The 17,369-nt window shown below is 48.6% G+C and overlaps 2 protein-coding genes across 2 annotated transcripts; one reads left to right on the forward strand and one right to left on the reverse strand.

Annotated features, from left to right (window-relative positions):
* Positions 1-241: 241 nt before the first annotated feature.
* LOC135828354 (clavesin-1-like) lies at positions 242-5,319 on the forward strand. The gene is made up of 3 exons (XM_065340806.1): positions 242-1,608; positions 2,604-2,711; positions 3,966-5,319. Exons 1-3 carry the CDS (start codon positions 1,057-1,059, stop codon positions 4,116-4,118), a joined length of 813 nt encoding a protein of 270 aa, XP_065196878.1. The 5' UTR covers positions 242-1,056; the 3' UTR covers positions 4,119-5,319.
* A 1,715-nt stretch (positions 5,320-7,034) lies between these two features.
* LOC135828738 (uncharacterized) lies at positions 7,035-8,636 on the reverse strand. The gene has a single exon (XM_065341160.1). It carries the CDS (start codon positions 8,634-8,636, stop codon positions 7,035-7,037), a length of 1,602 nt encoding a protein of 533 aa, XP_065197232.1.
* Positions 8,637-17,369: the final 8,733 nt, after the last annotated feature.

Below are 17,369 nucleotides of genomic sequence, written 5' to 3' on the forward strand. Positions count from 1 at the left end.
TGCACTCTGTACTGCACTGATGTACTGTATGACTAGTTGACTGGACAGGAACAATGCAAGTGCAGTTTTCAGTGCGTGGACTCGGCTACTAAAACATTTTGTGGAAGCAAACAAGCCTTCTTTATGATCTTGGTCATTTTTCTCAATCGACTCTGCGCTTCCAGCTAGATGTGTCCGTGGGGTATTGCCCAACTAGAACTGTAGTCCTCACATGCCCCAGATCGCGAGGAGCTAATCACTTTTGTCAGCAGAACTCCTGCTCGGGACTCGACACATTTATTCCGTCCGATGTCATCCCCGCTGCGAGTGGGGAGCTTCATGCCCACGATAAAAGAGAACGTCATGACATTTTTCTCAATCGACTCTGCGCTTCCAGCTAGATGTGTCCGTGGGGTATTGCCCAACTAGAACTGTAGTCCTCACATGCCCCAGGTCGCGAGGAGCTAATCACTTTTTGTCAGCAGAACTCCTGCTCGGGACTCGACACATTTATTCCGTCCGATGTCATCTCCGCTGCGAGTGGGGAGCTGCATGCCCACGATAAAATAGAGAACGTCATGATATTTGAATCCTTCATCAGAGAAAGCTATTCGAGCTCAAAACGACACAAGACAATGGCCATGATAAAGATACTCGTACAGATCGCGATGTGACTGGCCTCCAAAAGTGCTGCAAAAGACTTGAAGTATTTTTCAAAACAAGATTGTGAAAAAAAGCTGAGCGCTCGAGTGCGGCGAACACGGCCAAACGCCATGTTTTCCTTGGTAACATGACGTCAGCCACATTATCACCATGGCGAGTTGCAGCGCTGATCTTGAAGTACAGCGGCACCAGAAAAGTGTCCTTATTCTACCTGAGAGCTGCCGCCCACACTGTGTGACACATGATCTCCGTAGCAGTTAGTGCATGCATGACCTGTACAGGCTGTAGCTGCGAGACGGCTTGAGAACAACAATAATTAAAAAAGGGATTGTGCCACACAATTACAACGCTCAGCTTCAACTAGTACTGCTACTGCTGTACCTACTCTGTGGTCATCGTGCAGCGCAGGCGACAATGGATTCCATGTTCGCGCGTCCTGGATTGAGCCCAACCGTAGCAGAAAAGGCTCGAGTTGAGCTGAACGAGACAGATCAGTCGCGAATGACAGCACTCCAGGAGCTGAGAGAGAGGCTGCCCGAGCGAATGGCTAAGAAAACAGACGTCGAGCTGAAGAAATTCTTGCGCGTCGCCAAGCTCGATGTTGGGAAAGCGCACTCTCGACTCGTTGCCTATGACAAGTTTCGCAAAGAGCACTCGGATATGTTCGAGAACTTGACGGCCGAGGAAATCCTGCCAGTTCTGGAGGCTGGAGTTCTGCTTGTGCTAAAGGAGCGCGACACGGAAGGCCGACGGATTTTCATCTTCAACTACAGTCGATGGGACACGAGCAAAATATCGCTGCCGGACATACAGCGAGCGTTTCTGTTTCTCATGGAGGTGTTGAGCTTGGACGAGGAGACTCAAGTCGGAGGGATGTATTTCCTGCAAAACCTGGCGGACTATTCGTTCACGCACTCGTATCAGTTTACGCCGGCGCTACTACGACGTGCTCTCGTTGGCGTACAGGTTCGTGAGAAATATTTATTGTCTGTTCTATGACTATGTCTTTGCCCAGTGAAGACGTCAATACATCGTACTTGGTTGTCTTTTTGAATCGCTTGAACCTGCCGTTGTACATAGCTAGCTGCACTGAAGAAAAAAAAACGCTGTAAGACGCTCCACCAAAATTGATTGTTTCAATTAATTTGACCACCCCGGCCCCCCACCCCACCAAACCCCACTCCTGAATTGCTCAAATGCTGAAGATTCACCCTACCCCACATCTGAATTGGCAAGCAGACTAGGGCGGATCCAGGATAGGTTCCAGAACCCCCTAAATATCGTAAATGTACTACTGGCAACCATATGCGTGTCCATGTACATGTACATGTATCTGCTATTCAGTTTTGACTATATCAGTATATGCACTGGAACCCCCTGTGGAGATTGCTGGATCCACTGCTGAGACTAACACCTAACTATTACTTAGCATCACTGGCTTATAGCTGGGTAGTGTGATTACATCATCCATTGAGATCCTTTACTTAGCTAAGTGCTAAGTAGCCACTCAGGCTGCATGCATAGCGTCAAGAGTACACAAACAAGAGTGTGTGCAACACGGCAGCTAGCTGGTACATGCTATTGTCCGTGACGCCGGATTTGCTTCTTGACGTGACCCGCTTTTTCAGTTCCTATGACTCATGTCCTACCAAAGCACTCGGCGCAGAGCATGCGCTGGGCGCTCACTTTCATAGCAAGTTTTTTTGTTTGCCACTTTCAACACTTTTCTAATTGTCTGCAAACTCTAAAAATGGAAAAAAAGTGCACATGCCCAGTTTGAAGTCGGAACCATCCGCCATTCATTCAGTTATGTGTGATACGTATTGATTAAAATCGGCCCTGAGTGAACTACTAATCAATCGGTTATTTTGTATTTTTTTGTATGCTCCAATTAACCCGTATTCCAATTATCAGAACTCCAACTTTATTCTCCTTTGTCTTGGTGTGCTCTGTGGTTGTAGACTTTTCCTGTGAGACTTGGCGGAGGAACGTTTGTAAACGAACCCTTCTACTACAGCGTGCTATGGAAGCTCTGCAAACCCTTTATGTCGGAGAAACTCCGCGATCGGGTAAGCCCGCATTCACAGGCGTGTGTTCACGTGTGTGTGTGTGTGGTGTATGTGTGTGTATGTGTGTCTATGTGTGTGTACATGTGTATACGTGTGTGTGTGTGTGTGTGTGTGTGTGTGTACGTGTGTGTGTGCCAGCTAGTTCGGTTGGTGGGTACACTTATGCCTGATTGTGTTGGGTCTGTTGCCAACGGGCTCGGCTGCTTGAAGGTGTAATGTTGTACCTGCCACCTTTGTTGGTTACAGGGTTCATATACTTTCTACTCGAAGTATACATAATTATCTGTTAAGCATGGACTGCTTCTGGCTAGATTAACTCTTGTGTAATCAATCGTGCTAGTGACGCTTATATCAGATCCACTCTGATTTAGCCACCCACACTAGTAGCAAATATTACCTTCCCTGGGGGCAGGGGTAACTGCAGTTGGATCCCAGGACGGATACCCTGATGCCGTCAATCCTTTTTCTGCACCTTATCCTCACCCACTTACTGAGGTGCGGTGAGCCCATAAGTGGGATAATTTTCAAGTCCACTCAGAGTTTTGGGGATTCCAGGGGGTGTCGGCCGTTGGGCGGTTCAATAGCCAATTGAGCCCTCTTTCTAAGATTCCTTTTGAGTCTCTCTCCCCTCTCCCGAGGAAACCCACGTGACCAGTTTTGGCAGTGAGCAACAAGTACAAGTGTGTGTGTGTGTGTGTGTGTATGTATGCGTGTGCGTGTGTGTCTACTTGTGATCTTTACGTCAAACACAACCCTACCAATGAAATAAAAGGATCAGGAGAGTCGCAGGGCCGGTACAACGACAATGATAGGGGCTACACAGGGCAGCAGTGCCTGTGGGCCAGACCAAGCCCAACCGACACCGCTCGAGGCTTCATTGGCATAACTGTGCGCCGCAGAAAAGAGAGCGAGAGCGAGAAAGATAGTGTATGCGTGTGTGTGTGTGTCCGTGTGTGTGTGTGTGTCCGTGTTTGTTTGTGCACATGTGTGTGTGTGTGTGTGCTTTGAGTAGGGTTGCAGCTGGCGTGGTATGCACAACTTTGAAACTGGAGAGCTTCTGGTTTCTGCTTTTAGTTAATACGAAACTTGCCTAGATTCGTTCTCTAATCCTTGTAATCATTTTACTGTGTGTGTTTGTGTGTGTACGCGTACGTGTACGTGTGTACATGTGTCTGTGTGTACATGTGTCTGTGTGTGTGCATTTGTGTGTATGCATGTGTGTGCGCATGTTTTGTTACTGTTTGTTATGTTCAGACGCATTTCTGTGGGTCCAATGTAGCTGCGATCCATGAGCACGTCAATCCTGATGCTCTACCAGAGTACTTTGGCGGCAAGGCTAACGAGGAAGATATCATACAGACGCTGGTGGAGTTTGTACGCTCATGCCCGCCTCTGGCTGCCTGGTGATGCACATGTGTACGTACGTGTGTGTGTAAGTGTAAGTGTGTGTACGTGTGTGTGTGTACGCGCGCACGCGTGCCGTCGCCTGTATGAGTGTTTGTACATGAGCTTTTGTGTGTGTACACCGCCATCACCACCCGTACATCCGCTTCACTTCATAAGCGATCATGTCGCCAACTCCGGCAAGTGAAGACTTTGTCGCTTTCTTCGTCGTAGTTGGGTAGGTTATTGCTAACGGATGTCCAACACCTGTTCTGTGATGCCGTGGACGAAACTATTGCCTGACATCTAGAAAGCTTATCATGATTAATATTCTGACTTATTTATTGTGTTGGGGTGCCGATTGTGCTGGTGTTACGCCATCGTCCCTCAGGCTAACACGACACGGGACCGCTCCTGCTATGTAATGCACTCGCTAGTAATTAGAACGTACGGGCTGGACTTCGTCATCATCTATTTATTTTCTGCCTGCTATTCTAACGTAAGAGAAGAGAACAGAAGTAACCTCCCGACTTTTCTTATAGTCCGCAAACTCCAACGCAGCCCCTTTCACATTTATAAAACTTCACGTCTAAACTCTAAGCTCCAAAACAGTCTCTTTACCGCGATTCAGATCAAATTTTTATTACCAAATGTTCGCGCCTGGCCCATCATCCTTCCGACTTATCCCATCATGATCATCTTGCTTACATTGCACCACATACGGCCGTCTTTATTTTTCACCAAGCCTACACAACACCATGGGGAAGAAACTTTCATTAGCTGCCAAACAATAATTGTAATCACAATAGATTTCTTTATTTCTTCAATAGATTTCTTTATTTCTTCAATAGATTTGTTATCTAGTGATTGGTGTAATTGACGTAGAACTCGAGAAAAACAACATTTTAGCCTCGTTCCAATGCTACCTTGTGTTGGAGCAATAGATAAGTTATATTCAAAACTATCCTGCATTCAGTTCTTATAAGACGAACACACATCTTATCAGTATGATCTTAAATTACACAGTAGTATTATGAATGTGCAGCCCTGGATTTTATCTGCCGTTTCCTCCGCTTCAAATCTGGGTTTTTTTTACGCACACTCACTTTCGCCTTGCTCATCTGTAAGGAAACCTCTTGCAATTGGCACTCTTCACTTTCATTTTTTCAGATTTTTAGTTCTTCATCCGTGCTACGTTGGTGACATTCAGGAATGTACTCTCTTTTCACGTGTTGTCTGTGTGTAGACCTACACTCTTTACACTGGTTGTCTGTGGCACCTTTGTGTCCTGTGAGTTAACCTTTGGGCTCGTGTCACAACCCAGAAAAGGTGTAAAATTAATGAGTGATTGGGCTTTGCACGGACCACATAATCTGTCCTTTGAGTGGACGCATGCGTGTGTGTGTGTGTGCATGTGTGTGTGCGTGCGTGGCTGGGTGTATTATATATGCGAGAGAGAGAGAGAGAGAGAGAGAGAGAGAGAGAGAGAGAGAGAGAGAGAGAGATGGGGGGAGGGAGAGAGAGAATGGGAATGGTACCACACCAACGCCAACTCCCTGTCTCGTATCATAGTATGATTGTGTGATGTCATAATAGTGCACGGTCGAGTGCAGAAGAACGGAGCGCCGAAGAACCAACAAGCTACTTGTAGGATTTTCCCAAGCACAGCATACCAATGTATACACGGTGACTCCACTGTGCATAGAGTGTGTTACATGAAAATAAGAACGGTCTAGGCGAGGACTAGGTGGCTGACCCACAGTTCTTCGGTGACCAACAGTCACCATGGTCACTGTACATGACAATATGACCGGCCTAGGCTAGGACTAGGAGAGTGGCCATCACAGTTCTTCGGCATGCACCCGATAGTACTGCACTGGACTGCCACAGTACTCAGTAGACCTGCTGGAGAACTGTTGTACCCAGGGAGTAGTACAATACCATAATTATATTGTACTACTCCCTGGTTGTAACGCAGCTATCATCAATACAAGGAAATTCTTTACGGATGATTTCTGCCGTAAAATGATGCTTCGCCAATTGTTAAAATACTCGCGCCCATACCGGTATAGAGCGGAATAGCATATCACATAATCAGTATCACTAGTAATCACACTAGTCTTATGGCTACACAGACGAAAGTCAACAGGAGACGGAATAACGAGTGAGAAATAATACTGCCGTGTAAAAATTCTCAAGAGAAATCTCCGGAAAAAATTGTAAAAACAGCGTGCGCCGTGAATAGGCGCTTCTAACACACCTCAAACTAGAGGTTGGACTAGCACAGCCCGAGAAGCAGTGACTAGTGGCATGTTGCATCGGTGCAAGCACCACCACTGGTGCTTAGATGTAGGGAACAGGGAGCTGGCAATTTCTACGTGTAAAACGGAATTGTGGCTATAAATATTTACGGATATGATTCGCCGCACGACTTGGTATTAATAACTGCTACTACGGACGTACAAAAGTACACGTTTACATAAAGCGGCAAACACCGCGCTTCTGCACTGCTGCTTAACAACAATGGGTACTAACCAGTACGGCACTAGTAGGAATCGAGAGTTGAACTACAGCCGTCACGCGGTCGCCTAAAAACTTAGTAAAAAGTAATCGCTCAACTGCATGTACTGAGAAAAAAACTACAAAAGAGCACCACAGTGTCAAGTACACCGGGCAAAACAAGTGGTTGTCAGCAGTCGCGCAGAGTCAGCACGACGCACGTCTCATCCAGAAGTGCTACTACGCTTCTCAAGAGGGTGCCTGGTAACACACACCAACAGCGCCATGCAGGCTAGTTTGCATTAGCTCCCCAGATCAGACGCACATTTCCAACCTACCAGGTCGAATCTTGTCATTTCAGATTCAAGAGTGTTTATGCCTACAGGTAGACTAGATGTGGGTGGTGTGTGGCATTGCTTTGTCATGGTCATTGCCACGCGGTCACTTTAGAATCAGGTGCGGACGTTCACGTGCTATCTTCAGCACCAGATCGCCGAAAAAGGAGTTGGCCCAGGCAAACCAGCTGCGCGTGTAAGAGAACACGGAGTCCGAGTGGAAGCTCTCGTGCATCAGACCCGTGCAGGCGCTGGAGTTGACCAGGAGCTCGAGCCGCGCCAACACCTCGCCGTCGTCCTGCGCCGTCCACGCCTCCACCATGATGGACAGCGGCCAGATGTAGTTGGCACCGTTGTGCGGACCACCCACCCCACTGCCGGCCGGGCCGCGGAAGAAATACGGGTTGGTGTCCGGCGAGAGGATATGCTGCCGCGTGGTCAGGTACAAAGGGTCGGACGCGTTGATGAACCCGAACACGGGCAGCGACAGGAGAGACGGAAGATTGGCGTCGTCCATGAACAGGTAGTTGCCGAAGCCGTCAACTTCGTAGGCAAACACGGAGGCGCCGCTGCGATGCTTGATGACGCCATGTTCGTGTACGGCCTTCTCTACGCCACTGGCCAGCGCCAGGCAATCTTCGGCCAGCGCATGGACGTCGAGCTTCTTGAGCAGCGTAGCCACTTTCCTCAGCGCCACCACGGCGAGAGCGTTCGACGGTATATTGTACGGGTACGTGGTGGCGTCGTCGGACGGCCGAAACGCTGAGCGTATCATGCCGGTGGCCCGGTTCGGCCAGGTGTCGCCGTGCGAGAGCGTGTCCGTCGGGTTGTAGGCGGCGCGCTGGAACGTGTACTCCGCCTGTCCCTGTCCCACCACCTCCTCCTGCTGTGTGTGCATCACGTTCAGGATGCTCTGCACCGCGTCGAGCCACGTCTGATCGAACACGCCCAGCCGGCCCGTGGCGTCGTAGTAGCGCGCCGACAACAGCAGCACATTGGCCAGCGAGTCCAGTTCGTATTTACGCTCAAACACGCCGCGATGCATGCCGTTGGGCCGTGTGCCGGCAAAGCCCGGGTACGAGGTCTGGTCGTCGGCGTGCGGACTGGCGTCGGTCAGGAGCAACGTGAAGGCGTTTGCGTACGGGTCGATCAGAACGCTGCGTGCCTGACGCCGTATCACGCCCTCCAGCAGGTCAACCAGAGCGGCATCCTGACCGTCGTCGTCGTCCGCCGCCTCACTGTTCATCACCATGCCAAGATACGGCAGTACCTGGTTGGTGCTGTCGCGCAGCCACATCGCCTCGATATCACCGGTGACGATGAATGCATCCGCTGTCTCCGGCGACGACGAGTCCTTCCACCTGCGCACCGTCGTGTCGATGGTGTTCGGCAGACAGTTGCTCCACAGCGTTGCCAGGTCGGCGGATTTAAACTTGGGCACCAGGTCGGCGATCGTTTTCTCCACGTTTGCCGACTGGAGGAGACGTTTCGACTGCGTCGGTCGTGCATCCGGCATCGTGCATTGTGATGCCGCAGCAGCCGTGGCAGTGATGCAGCCCGCCCCGCGGTTACAAGCTGCCTGCGCCGGGTGTGTGCTTGTGGCACAGCCGGCCGCATGCGTACACGTCGCCCCAGCACTGTTCTCCATCAAACACACTGTCACTACGATGACCAGTACTACTGCCATATCACGCACTTGCCGCCACATCTCTCCGATCCGCCGTGCAACAGCACTCTGATGACGTACCTATGACGTAATGCTCAAACCAATAAATCTCCAGCCAAAAATTCGCTCCACGTGAACGTGTGTCACTCTGGAACTAGCCCCGCTCCGGCTCCGTTCACTGGCTCTGGCGTGGGTCAATCCTAAATCAATCTAGGCGCAGCAAGATCATGTATACGTGCTGTGAGCTGACTCAAATGGCAACTGACAACAGACTGGCCGAATTGGTCACAATAACTGACTGAGAACGTCGACGAACACCTCCTCATACCCGCCCTTGCAACTGCCAGATGCACTGAGCCAGGCAGGCTCTAGGCCACTACGAGTACGACTAGTAAAATAGAATATTCTTACCTACTACTGCAAAAACCTACTCAACACAATCGAGCAGATGAAAAGCTCAGTCGGACAGCATTCTTCCAAAAAATTGTTTTCTGTTTTCAAATTTCTCAAGTCAAAGGCCGTCTAGCTCGTACGATCGAGCTAGACTGTCTCGTAGATCTACACGTGATCGATTCGTGATACAGCGAGATGCACGATGTAGATCTACTACCGTACTGGCAATATATGTTGCCGCGTAACGCGTAACGCAGGGGGGTGCGGCGTAACGCGCGACCAGGCTAGTGCGACAAATTTTCGTTGAGTTCGTAACGCGCGTCCGGCGGGGTGCGGCGATCTTTTCATTGCAGTTTGCACTGCAAAAAAAAGGCTGAAAAGTTGATGAAAACTGTGAAAGCACGTGTACCGCGTGGTGAAAAGTTCAAAACTGGACGCAGCAGGAAGTCCTGACACTCGAGGGCACATCATTCAGTGGTTGGCGATCTCAATGGTTTCTTCTTTCCCGAGGTCGTTTTGCGATGTGTTTACAAGTTTCCTTGTGACAATGCAGAAGTCTCTATTCGCCTTCGGCGTGAAGAAAATCACGCCCAAGCATCATTCAGTGGTTGGCGATCTCAATGGTTTCTTCTTTCCCAGGTCGTTTTGCGAAGAAGAGCGATGTGTTTACCAGGAAAAAAAAGGACTGCGGCAATAAAGAAACCTGTGTAACGGCTCCTGTGCGACTTTGCATGTAACGCCCTGCGTGCGGCAAACATGTGCTAATGTAACGCTTCATGGCCTCACTGCGGCAACATATATTGCCAGTACGGTATACAAGAGTACATTATAAACCCGGGTTATGACTGGAACTTATGTACTCTTGCTATACATCACTCATCACTGACATCAGTACATGACTCGTATACGCGTACCAAGACGGCAAGAGTACATAACCCCTTCTTGCTCGTACCACTACCAAGCTACAGTGCTGAAATCCGAATCCCTTTTTTGTTTTGAGATAGCTAGCGCTAGCGCTAGCGCTAGCGCTAGCTAGCTAGATACAATCAGTAAGATACACTGGACAGCTACTACTAGTACTACTAGTTGTATACATGTAGCACACAGAGCTAGACGGTCGTATACGTAGTAGAGTGTACTTCTAGTTGAGTCGAGTCGATCCGACATAAGCTTGCCCAGGCGCGTGCTCGGCGGGGGGCACGGGGGGCACGTGCACCCCCCCAAAATTTTCAATCTGGGTTTTGAAAAAAATAATACTGCACCTCGGATGTGACACGTACACATGCAAACGGCCTTCTACACGTACACGTGCAGCGCGAACAAGAATTTTGCACGTAGATCTACACAGTGCACAGCATAAACATTAGTACCTTGCGACAGTCGGATTCTTTCCCGGTTTCGATTTCTTGCTTTCAGGTCTCTGGATTCTTTGATTTCTTTCCTGAAGTATGGGTATCTGACTATGACTGAGCTGCTCTTTTCATAATGTCAAATCGACCGCCGTCATTGAGGTCATTGCGCAAAGCTTCCACGCTGCCGCAGCTAACTCTAAGTGAAGCGTTCGGTCGTTCTGCAACTGTTGCTGCGGGAGCTGTTGCTGCAGCGAAAAAATCTGATATTTCCTCGAGTGGCGATGAGGGTTCTTCAACAGGTGAAGAGTCAGACGAAGTGGTAGTAGTTGAAGAGGTCGCAGGAGAAGTAGCCCAGGCTGCCAGGTCTACCGCGGTGGATAAACCCGACGAGGTTGATGTAGTCGCTTCAGGCGGCACTCCAAACGACATTGGAGAAGGCTACAACCTTGCATCACAAAAGTGGACCTGTTTGCCGTCATCGTTGTCCTCTGATAAATTGCAGAAAATTGCCGGGGGGGGGGCTCCCCTCGGCTCCCGTGCACCCCCCTAGTTGGGGGGCCGAGCACGCCCCTGTTGCCCCATCATAGATTCATAGACAGTCACATACATGTATAGGCATTCTCCCATCCAGTGCTTGGCTTGCTGGGCGGCTTTAGAATTATGTTCACTGGAGTGCACATAGACTTATCTACTATACGTACAGTACTACTATACGTGGAGGGTGAAAAAGTCAACAAGGCCAGCAAAAACTACAGTCATGACTGCACTTCAAGTAAGTAAACAAAGTCCTAGATCCTGCACCACAAGACTACAGTAACTAGTAGATGAATTGTACATGTTTTCACGGTAGTACTAGTAGTGACAGCGTGAACAAGGCGAGGACACACTGTATGGCAAACAGTGCTCCTGACTACCGTACTGGCAATTATGTTGCCGCAGTGAGGCCATGAAGCGTTACATTGGCACATGTTTGCCGCACGCAGGGCGTTACATGCAAAGTCGCACAGGAGCCGTTACACAGGCTTCTATATTGCCGCAGTCCTTTTTTTGCTATTGCCGCATCACTTTTTTGCTATTGCCGCATCATTTTTTTGCTTTTGCCGCATCATTTTTTCTTTTCATCCACATTGAAGGCACAGAAATTCAGTTGCTATCCAACTGTTACAAACCCGACGGCAAAGGGCGACAACGATATCAATAGAAGACTGTACATGTATATTTTAACTATCAGAGTGATCTGTTCACAAAAAGATCATCAAAAGGAAAGTGACATAGGGGAAGAGCGCTTCCTCCAAAAACTACTTCTTTTCACCACGCGGTACACGTGCTTTTACAGTTTTCAGCCTTTTTTTTGCAGTGCAAACTGCAATGAAAAGATCGCCGCACCCCGCCGGACGCGCGTTACGAACTCAACGAAAATTTGTCGCACTAGCCTAGTCGCGCGTTACGCCGCACCCCCCTGCGTTACGCGTTACGCGGCAACATATATTGCCAGTACGGTACTATGTATCTAGTAATATTGACTGAGTACTTGGTCAGTATAGTCACTATAGGAAATAAAAGACCTCGTAAAAGACCGAGGTCTTTTACGAGGTCTTTTATTTCCTATACTGACCAAGTACGAAGTCAATATTAGATTTATCACGACTGACCAAAGCATGTGTTCAGGCTTAAAGGGGAAGTTAAGGCAAAAATTAAAATTTCACCAGTTGTAGTCTTCGGGGTGCTGAGTCGAATGGTCGTGGTCCGAGGAAGCTGAGACGCTCCCTTCCTACTTGAATCCCAATCGAACTCGCGCACTTCCACCGAAACTGGGTGACTGCGCCCTACTAGATGGGGATTTGCATGCAAAATGTCACTAAAAGCGCCATTTCGTTCTTATAAAAGCACGGATGACCGCGATTGGCCCATATGTTGTAGTCTTTGGGACGCTGAGTCGACTGGTTTTGGTCTGAAAAGGCTGCGATGCAGCGTTCCTCCTTTATTCCCAATCGAACATGGTTGAAGAAGCGGTCACGTGCTCCTGGGTGCCCAAATCACCTGGTCACCACGCCAGCAGGTGACAACTTTCACACCAAGGTTCAACTCGGGTTCAACTCGAGTGACAGGACTGCACCCAAAAAAGGTCAAACAGGCTAGTAAGTTGTACCCTGCAGGCACGGTGACCAGGTGACTGGTGTACGCAGGAGCACGTGACCGCTTCTTCAACCATGTTCGATTGGGAATAAAGGAGGAACGCTGCATCGCAGCCTTTTCGGACCAAAACCAGTCGACTCAGCGTCCAAAAGACTACAACATATGGGCCAATCGCGGTCATCCGTGCTTTTATAAGAACGAAATGGCGCTTTTAGTGACATTTTGCATACAAATCCCCATCTAGTAGGGCGCAGTCACCCAGTTTCGGTGGAAGTGCGCGAGTTCGATTGGGATTCAAGTAGGAAGGGAGCGTCTCAGCTTTCTCGGACCAAGACCATTCGACTCAGCACCCCGAAGACTACAACTGGTGAAATTTTAATTTTTGCCTTAACTTCCCCTTTAATTTAAGGGGGCAGCCTACCCATAAATTTCATATGGCATTCAATTGACCGTAACTTTGGTGTTTCTCAATGGATTTGAGTGAAATTTTGACCACACACTCCTGCCACTATGCTGGCCCTCAGGACATGATTTACAAGTTCTTGCGCCTCACTGACAGGCTTTCCAGGCCGGAAAAACTCAAATTTCCGGCATAGTGCCACGGTGTGCGAGCCACCCAGGAGCCAAACAAATGCATTTACAATTTTTTTCACATTTTCGTGCTCATTCTGTTCGTGCGCGGGACTCAAACCTAGAACAAGTCCAGAAGCAGCCATGGGTGATGGGGTAGGGCCCCTCAACGAGGCCCTGGAATCTGTCACAACGGAACGAGTGGGCGTTCTCTCTAGGGGTCAAACGGGTGTACCGGGTACCCGGGTACCCGCCCGTTAATCTCAAGTACCGTTAGTAAAAGGGTACCCGTTTGTAAAAAAAAAGAAAAAAAAGAAAAGAAAAAAGGTGATCCTATCGTATTCCAAGACTCAAAAATAGGAGTGCGGAGACTCTTTTCCTTTTTCCTGTGCATTCCCGCTTTGCAGCTAATGGGGTCGTTTTCGGCACTTGTGCCAGTGGTTGTGAGACTTACCCACTCACCCCCACCGTTAGGCGCTGCATCTGCCGCTAGGGTTTATCGGGTGTTAGCGGCCGTCGTGAGTTCCCTTCGGGAACGGATACGATAATTTACTTTACTTACTTTATTCCCGCTTTCGACTTTATCAGGCAGGAGCAGGCTGAAAGACAGACTTGACAGTTGTTCTCTCCACTCTAGTGCAAGTAAAAATCCTCGTACTGGAGGTTTTTGATTGTGATGTGAGAAAATGCAAGACTTGAAACTCGTTCGAGGTGGCAGCTGAGTAACTAGAAAGTTACGATGGTTCTCCGACATCGAACCTGCCACAGTACTTGATGAACTAGTGTCACCAGGCTGAGTGACCAGTCGGAGTGTCACAAACGGTGATGTCCGTAGGTGGTAGCTACATGTATGATACTCATGGTTGTAGTTTGTTCCTTCAATCGACGAGCTGAAAAGTAGTTCGAAATATTGCATACAAGATTACGGATTTGTGAAGATTCATTTCACGAGTTCAACAAGCTAGCACTAGCAGCTAGCTGGCCAGCAGCACATCAGCTGTGTCAGGCACCCCAGCTAGCTATGGGCGCGAAAATCTTCTGAATGCAAGGAGTACCAGTTCTCTGCGAACATAGCAAATAGGATTGCGCGAGATCACGGAAGTTTTGCTAAACCACTCTGTCCTTGCATGGCTTGAATCACATCGATCTGCAGTTGATTTGCGTACATGCATCAAAATACATGTAGCTTGTAGGACCATCTACATGTACGATTGTAAGTAGTTACTGTCTGTGAAGTTATGTACATGCCCAAATGCACGGATGACATTCATTTGGAACCTTCATTGCCATAATAATATTATGATACACGAATCAATTGCGAATGTAGTATCAAAATACAACCTGAGAATATACAAATTAAAATCATGATTTATGTGAGAAATGCGCAAAAAAATAATATGGCTGCTAAAGGGTAACCGTTAACCCGCCCGTTAAGAAAATTACCCGTTCGTTAGTTAAAGGTACACCCGTTTGACCCCTAGTTCTCTCACACACTTCCACAGACCCAAGTCAATTTTTGAATTTTTTTAGGTTTAGGGTGTGCTACGAGGTCGTACCTTTGATACAACATCCAGTGCTGGGACCTCCACAGCAAGCCATTTCCACAGCGCTGCACACCAAATCCAGGATACCCTCAGAAACCGGCAAAGACTACCACTCACGTTTCACTACTGCCTAGTACTGAATCCTACCTGACTTCTTGACACGACTCAAACCAAGCCACATATCTGCAACGTCACGAGGGTGCTGGCAAAAGTCCTACTGCACGGCGGCGGGCTTCGCCCGCCGCCGTGCAGCCCAATACGTGGCTCAAAAACCTGATTTTTTGGACTTGGAGCAAAATTCTGCACACTTTCACGTGTTTCCATGATACGACAAGTTGCGCACGGTCTGCTCACATTCAAATACAGTGCTGCCAACAAATGACAGCGTGCAACAAAAAAATCTTTCCTTGCAAGGGCACATTTTCGGCCATAACTCTTGAACGGCCGGTCAGATCGGGACACAATTTTCAGAGAATTTGCAGCTATTCATGCTATTTGAACTGACGTGGCACTCAATATGAATTTACAAATTCGATTTTTCAGCGAATTTTTGGGTAGTCTGCCACCTTAAGGGGGCAGCCTACCCATAAATTTAATATGGCATTCAATTGACCGTAACTTTGGTGTTTCTCAATGGATTTGAGTGAAATTTTGACCTCACACTCCTGCCACTATGCTGGCCCTCAGGACATGATTTACAAGTTCTTGTGCCTCACTGACAGGCTTTCCAGGCCGGAAAAACTCAAATTTCCGGCATAGTGCCACGGTGTACGAGCCACCCAGGAGCCAAACAAATGCATTTACAATTTTTTCCCATTTTCGTGCTCATTCTGTTCGTGCGCGGGACTCAAACCTAGAACAAGTCCAGAAGCAGCCATGGGTGATGGGGTAGGGCCCCTCAACGAGACCCTGGAATCTGTCACAACGGAACGAGTGGGCGTTCTTTCACACACTCCCACAGACCCAAGTCAATTTTTGATTTTTTTAGGTTTAGCACGTGCTACGAGGTCGTACCTTTGATACAACATCCAGTGCTGGGACCTCCACAGCAAGCCATTTCCACAGCGCTGCACACCAAATCCAGGATACCCTCAGAAACCGGCAACGACTACCACTCACGTTTCACTACTGCCTAGTACTGAATCCTACCTGACTTCTTGACACGACTCAAACTTGCCAAAGTCACTAAATCAACGTCAACTACAATAATCAAGCCACATATCTGCAACGTCACGAGGGTGCTGGCAAAAGTCCTGCTGCACGGCGGCGGGCTTCGCCCCCCGCCGTGCAGCCCAATACGTGGCTTAAAAACCTGATTTTTTGGACTTGGAGCAAAATTCTGCACACTTTCACGTGTTTCCATGATACGACAAGTTGCGCACGGTCTGCTCACATTCAAATACAGTGCTGCCAACAAATGACAGCGTGCAACAAAAAAAATCTTTCCTTGCAAGGGCACATTTTCGGCCATAACTCTTGAACGGCCGGTCAGATCGGGACACAATTTTCAGAGAATTTGCAGCTATTCATGCTATTTGAACTGACGTGGCACTCAATATGAATTTACAAATTCGATTTTTCAGCGAATTTTTGGGTAGTCTGCCACCTTAAGGGGGCAGCCTACCCATAAATTTAATATGGCATTCAATTGACCGTAACTTTGGTGTTTCTCAATGGATTTGAGTGAAATTTTGACCTCACACTCCTGCCACTATGCTGGCCCTCAGGACATGATTTACAAGTTCTTGTGCCTCACTGACAGGCTTTCCAGGCCGGAAAAACTCAAATTTCCGGCATAGTGCCACGGTGTACGAGCCACCCAGGAGCCAAACAAATGCATTTACAATTTTTTCCCATTTTCGTGCTCATTCTGTTCGTGCGCGGGACTCAAACCTAGAACAAGTCCAGAAGCAGCCATGGGTGATGGGGTAGGGCCCCTCAACGAGGCCCTGGAATCTGTCACAACGGAACGAGTGGGCGTTCTCTCTAGGGGTCAAACGGGTGTACCGGGTACCCGGGTACCCGCCCGTTAATCTCAAGTACCGTTAGTAAAAGGGTACCCGTTTGTAAAAAAAAAGAAAAAAAAGAAAAGAAAAAAGGTGATCCTATCGTATTCCAAGACTCAAAAATAGGAGTGCGGAGACTCTTTTCCTTTTTCCTGTGCATTCCCGCTTTGCAGCTAATGGGGTCGTTTTCGGCACTTGTGCCAGTGGTTGTGAGACTTACCCACTCACCCCCACCGTTAGGCGCTGCATCTGCCGCTAGGGTTTATCGGGTGTTAGCGGCCGTCGTGAGTTCCCTTCGGAGTGGATTTCTGGGATTGTCTGAGTGCCCAATTGGACAGTCAGCCAGTGCCAAAGAGTAAGCGAATTATCCTGGGAGATTTTAACACGAATGCTATCCCGCCTCACTCTCCTCAACTCAAGTACCTCAACCAACTCTGTGCAGAGCACTGTCTGCACAATATCATCACAGTACCAACACGGCTACCATCGAACACGTGCCTGGACCTGGTTCTACTGGAAGCTGGGCTTTGCCATGAGCAGCCCTCAGTCACTGCCGTGGACGACCTTAGTGACCATCACCTCGTAGTGTTTGACCTCCATCTCCACAGCTGGCACCGCATTCAAAAGCACGCCTATCGCAGTATTAGAAAACCTGGTATTGCCGCAATCGACTTCCGAAAGTTCAAGGAGGACGCCCGAGCACTTCTGGCAGTCAATTACAACGATGCAACTATTCATCTTCAAGCCGAAACTTTCCTGACATCACTAGCTGAC

This window comes from Sycon ciliatum, chromosome 12 (genome assembly GCF_964019385.1).
Source record: "Sycon ciliatum chromosome 12, ocSycCili1.1, whole genome shotgun sequence".
Taxonomy (NCBI): Eukaryota; Metazoa; Porifera; class Calcarea; order Leucosolenida; family Sycettidae; genus Sycon; species Sycon ciliatum.

Bases quoted from the DNA above. Each gene is read 5' to 3' on its own strand.
- LOC135828354 (XM_065340806.1), top strand. From the start codon at position 1,057: ATGGATTCCATGTTCGCGCGTCCTGGATTGAGCCCAACCGTAGCAGAA. The intron at 1,609-2,603 runs GTTCGTGAGAAA...CTGTGGTTGTAG, and splicing joins GTGCTCTCGTTGGCGTACAG to ACTTTTCCTGTGAGACTTGG. The intron at 2,712-3,965 runs GTAAGCCCGCAT...TGTTATGTTCAG, and splicing joins CGGAGAAACTCCGCGATCGG to ACGCATTTCTGTGGGTCCAA.
- LOC135828738 (XM_065341160.1), bottom strand. From the start codon at position 8,636: ATGTGGCGGCAAGTGCGTGATATGGCAGTAGTACTGGTCATCGTAGTG.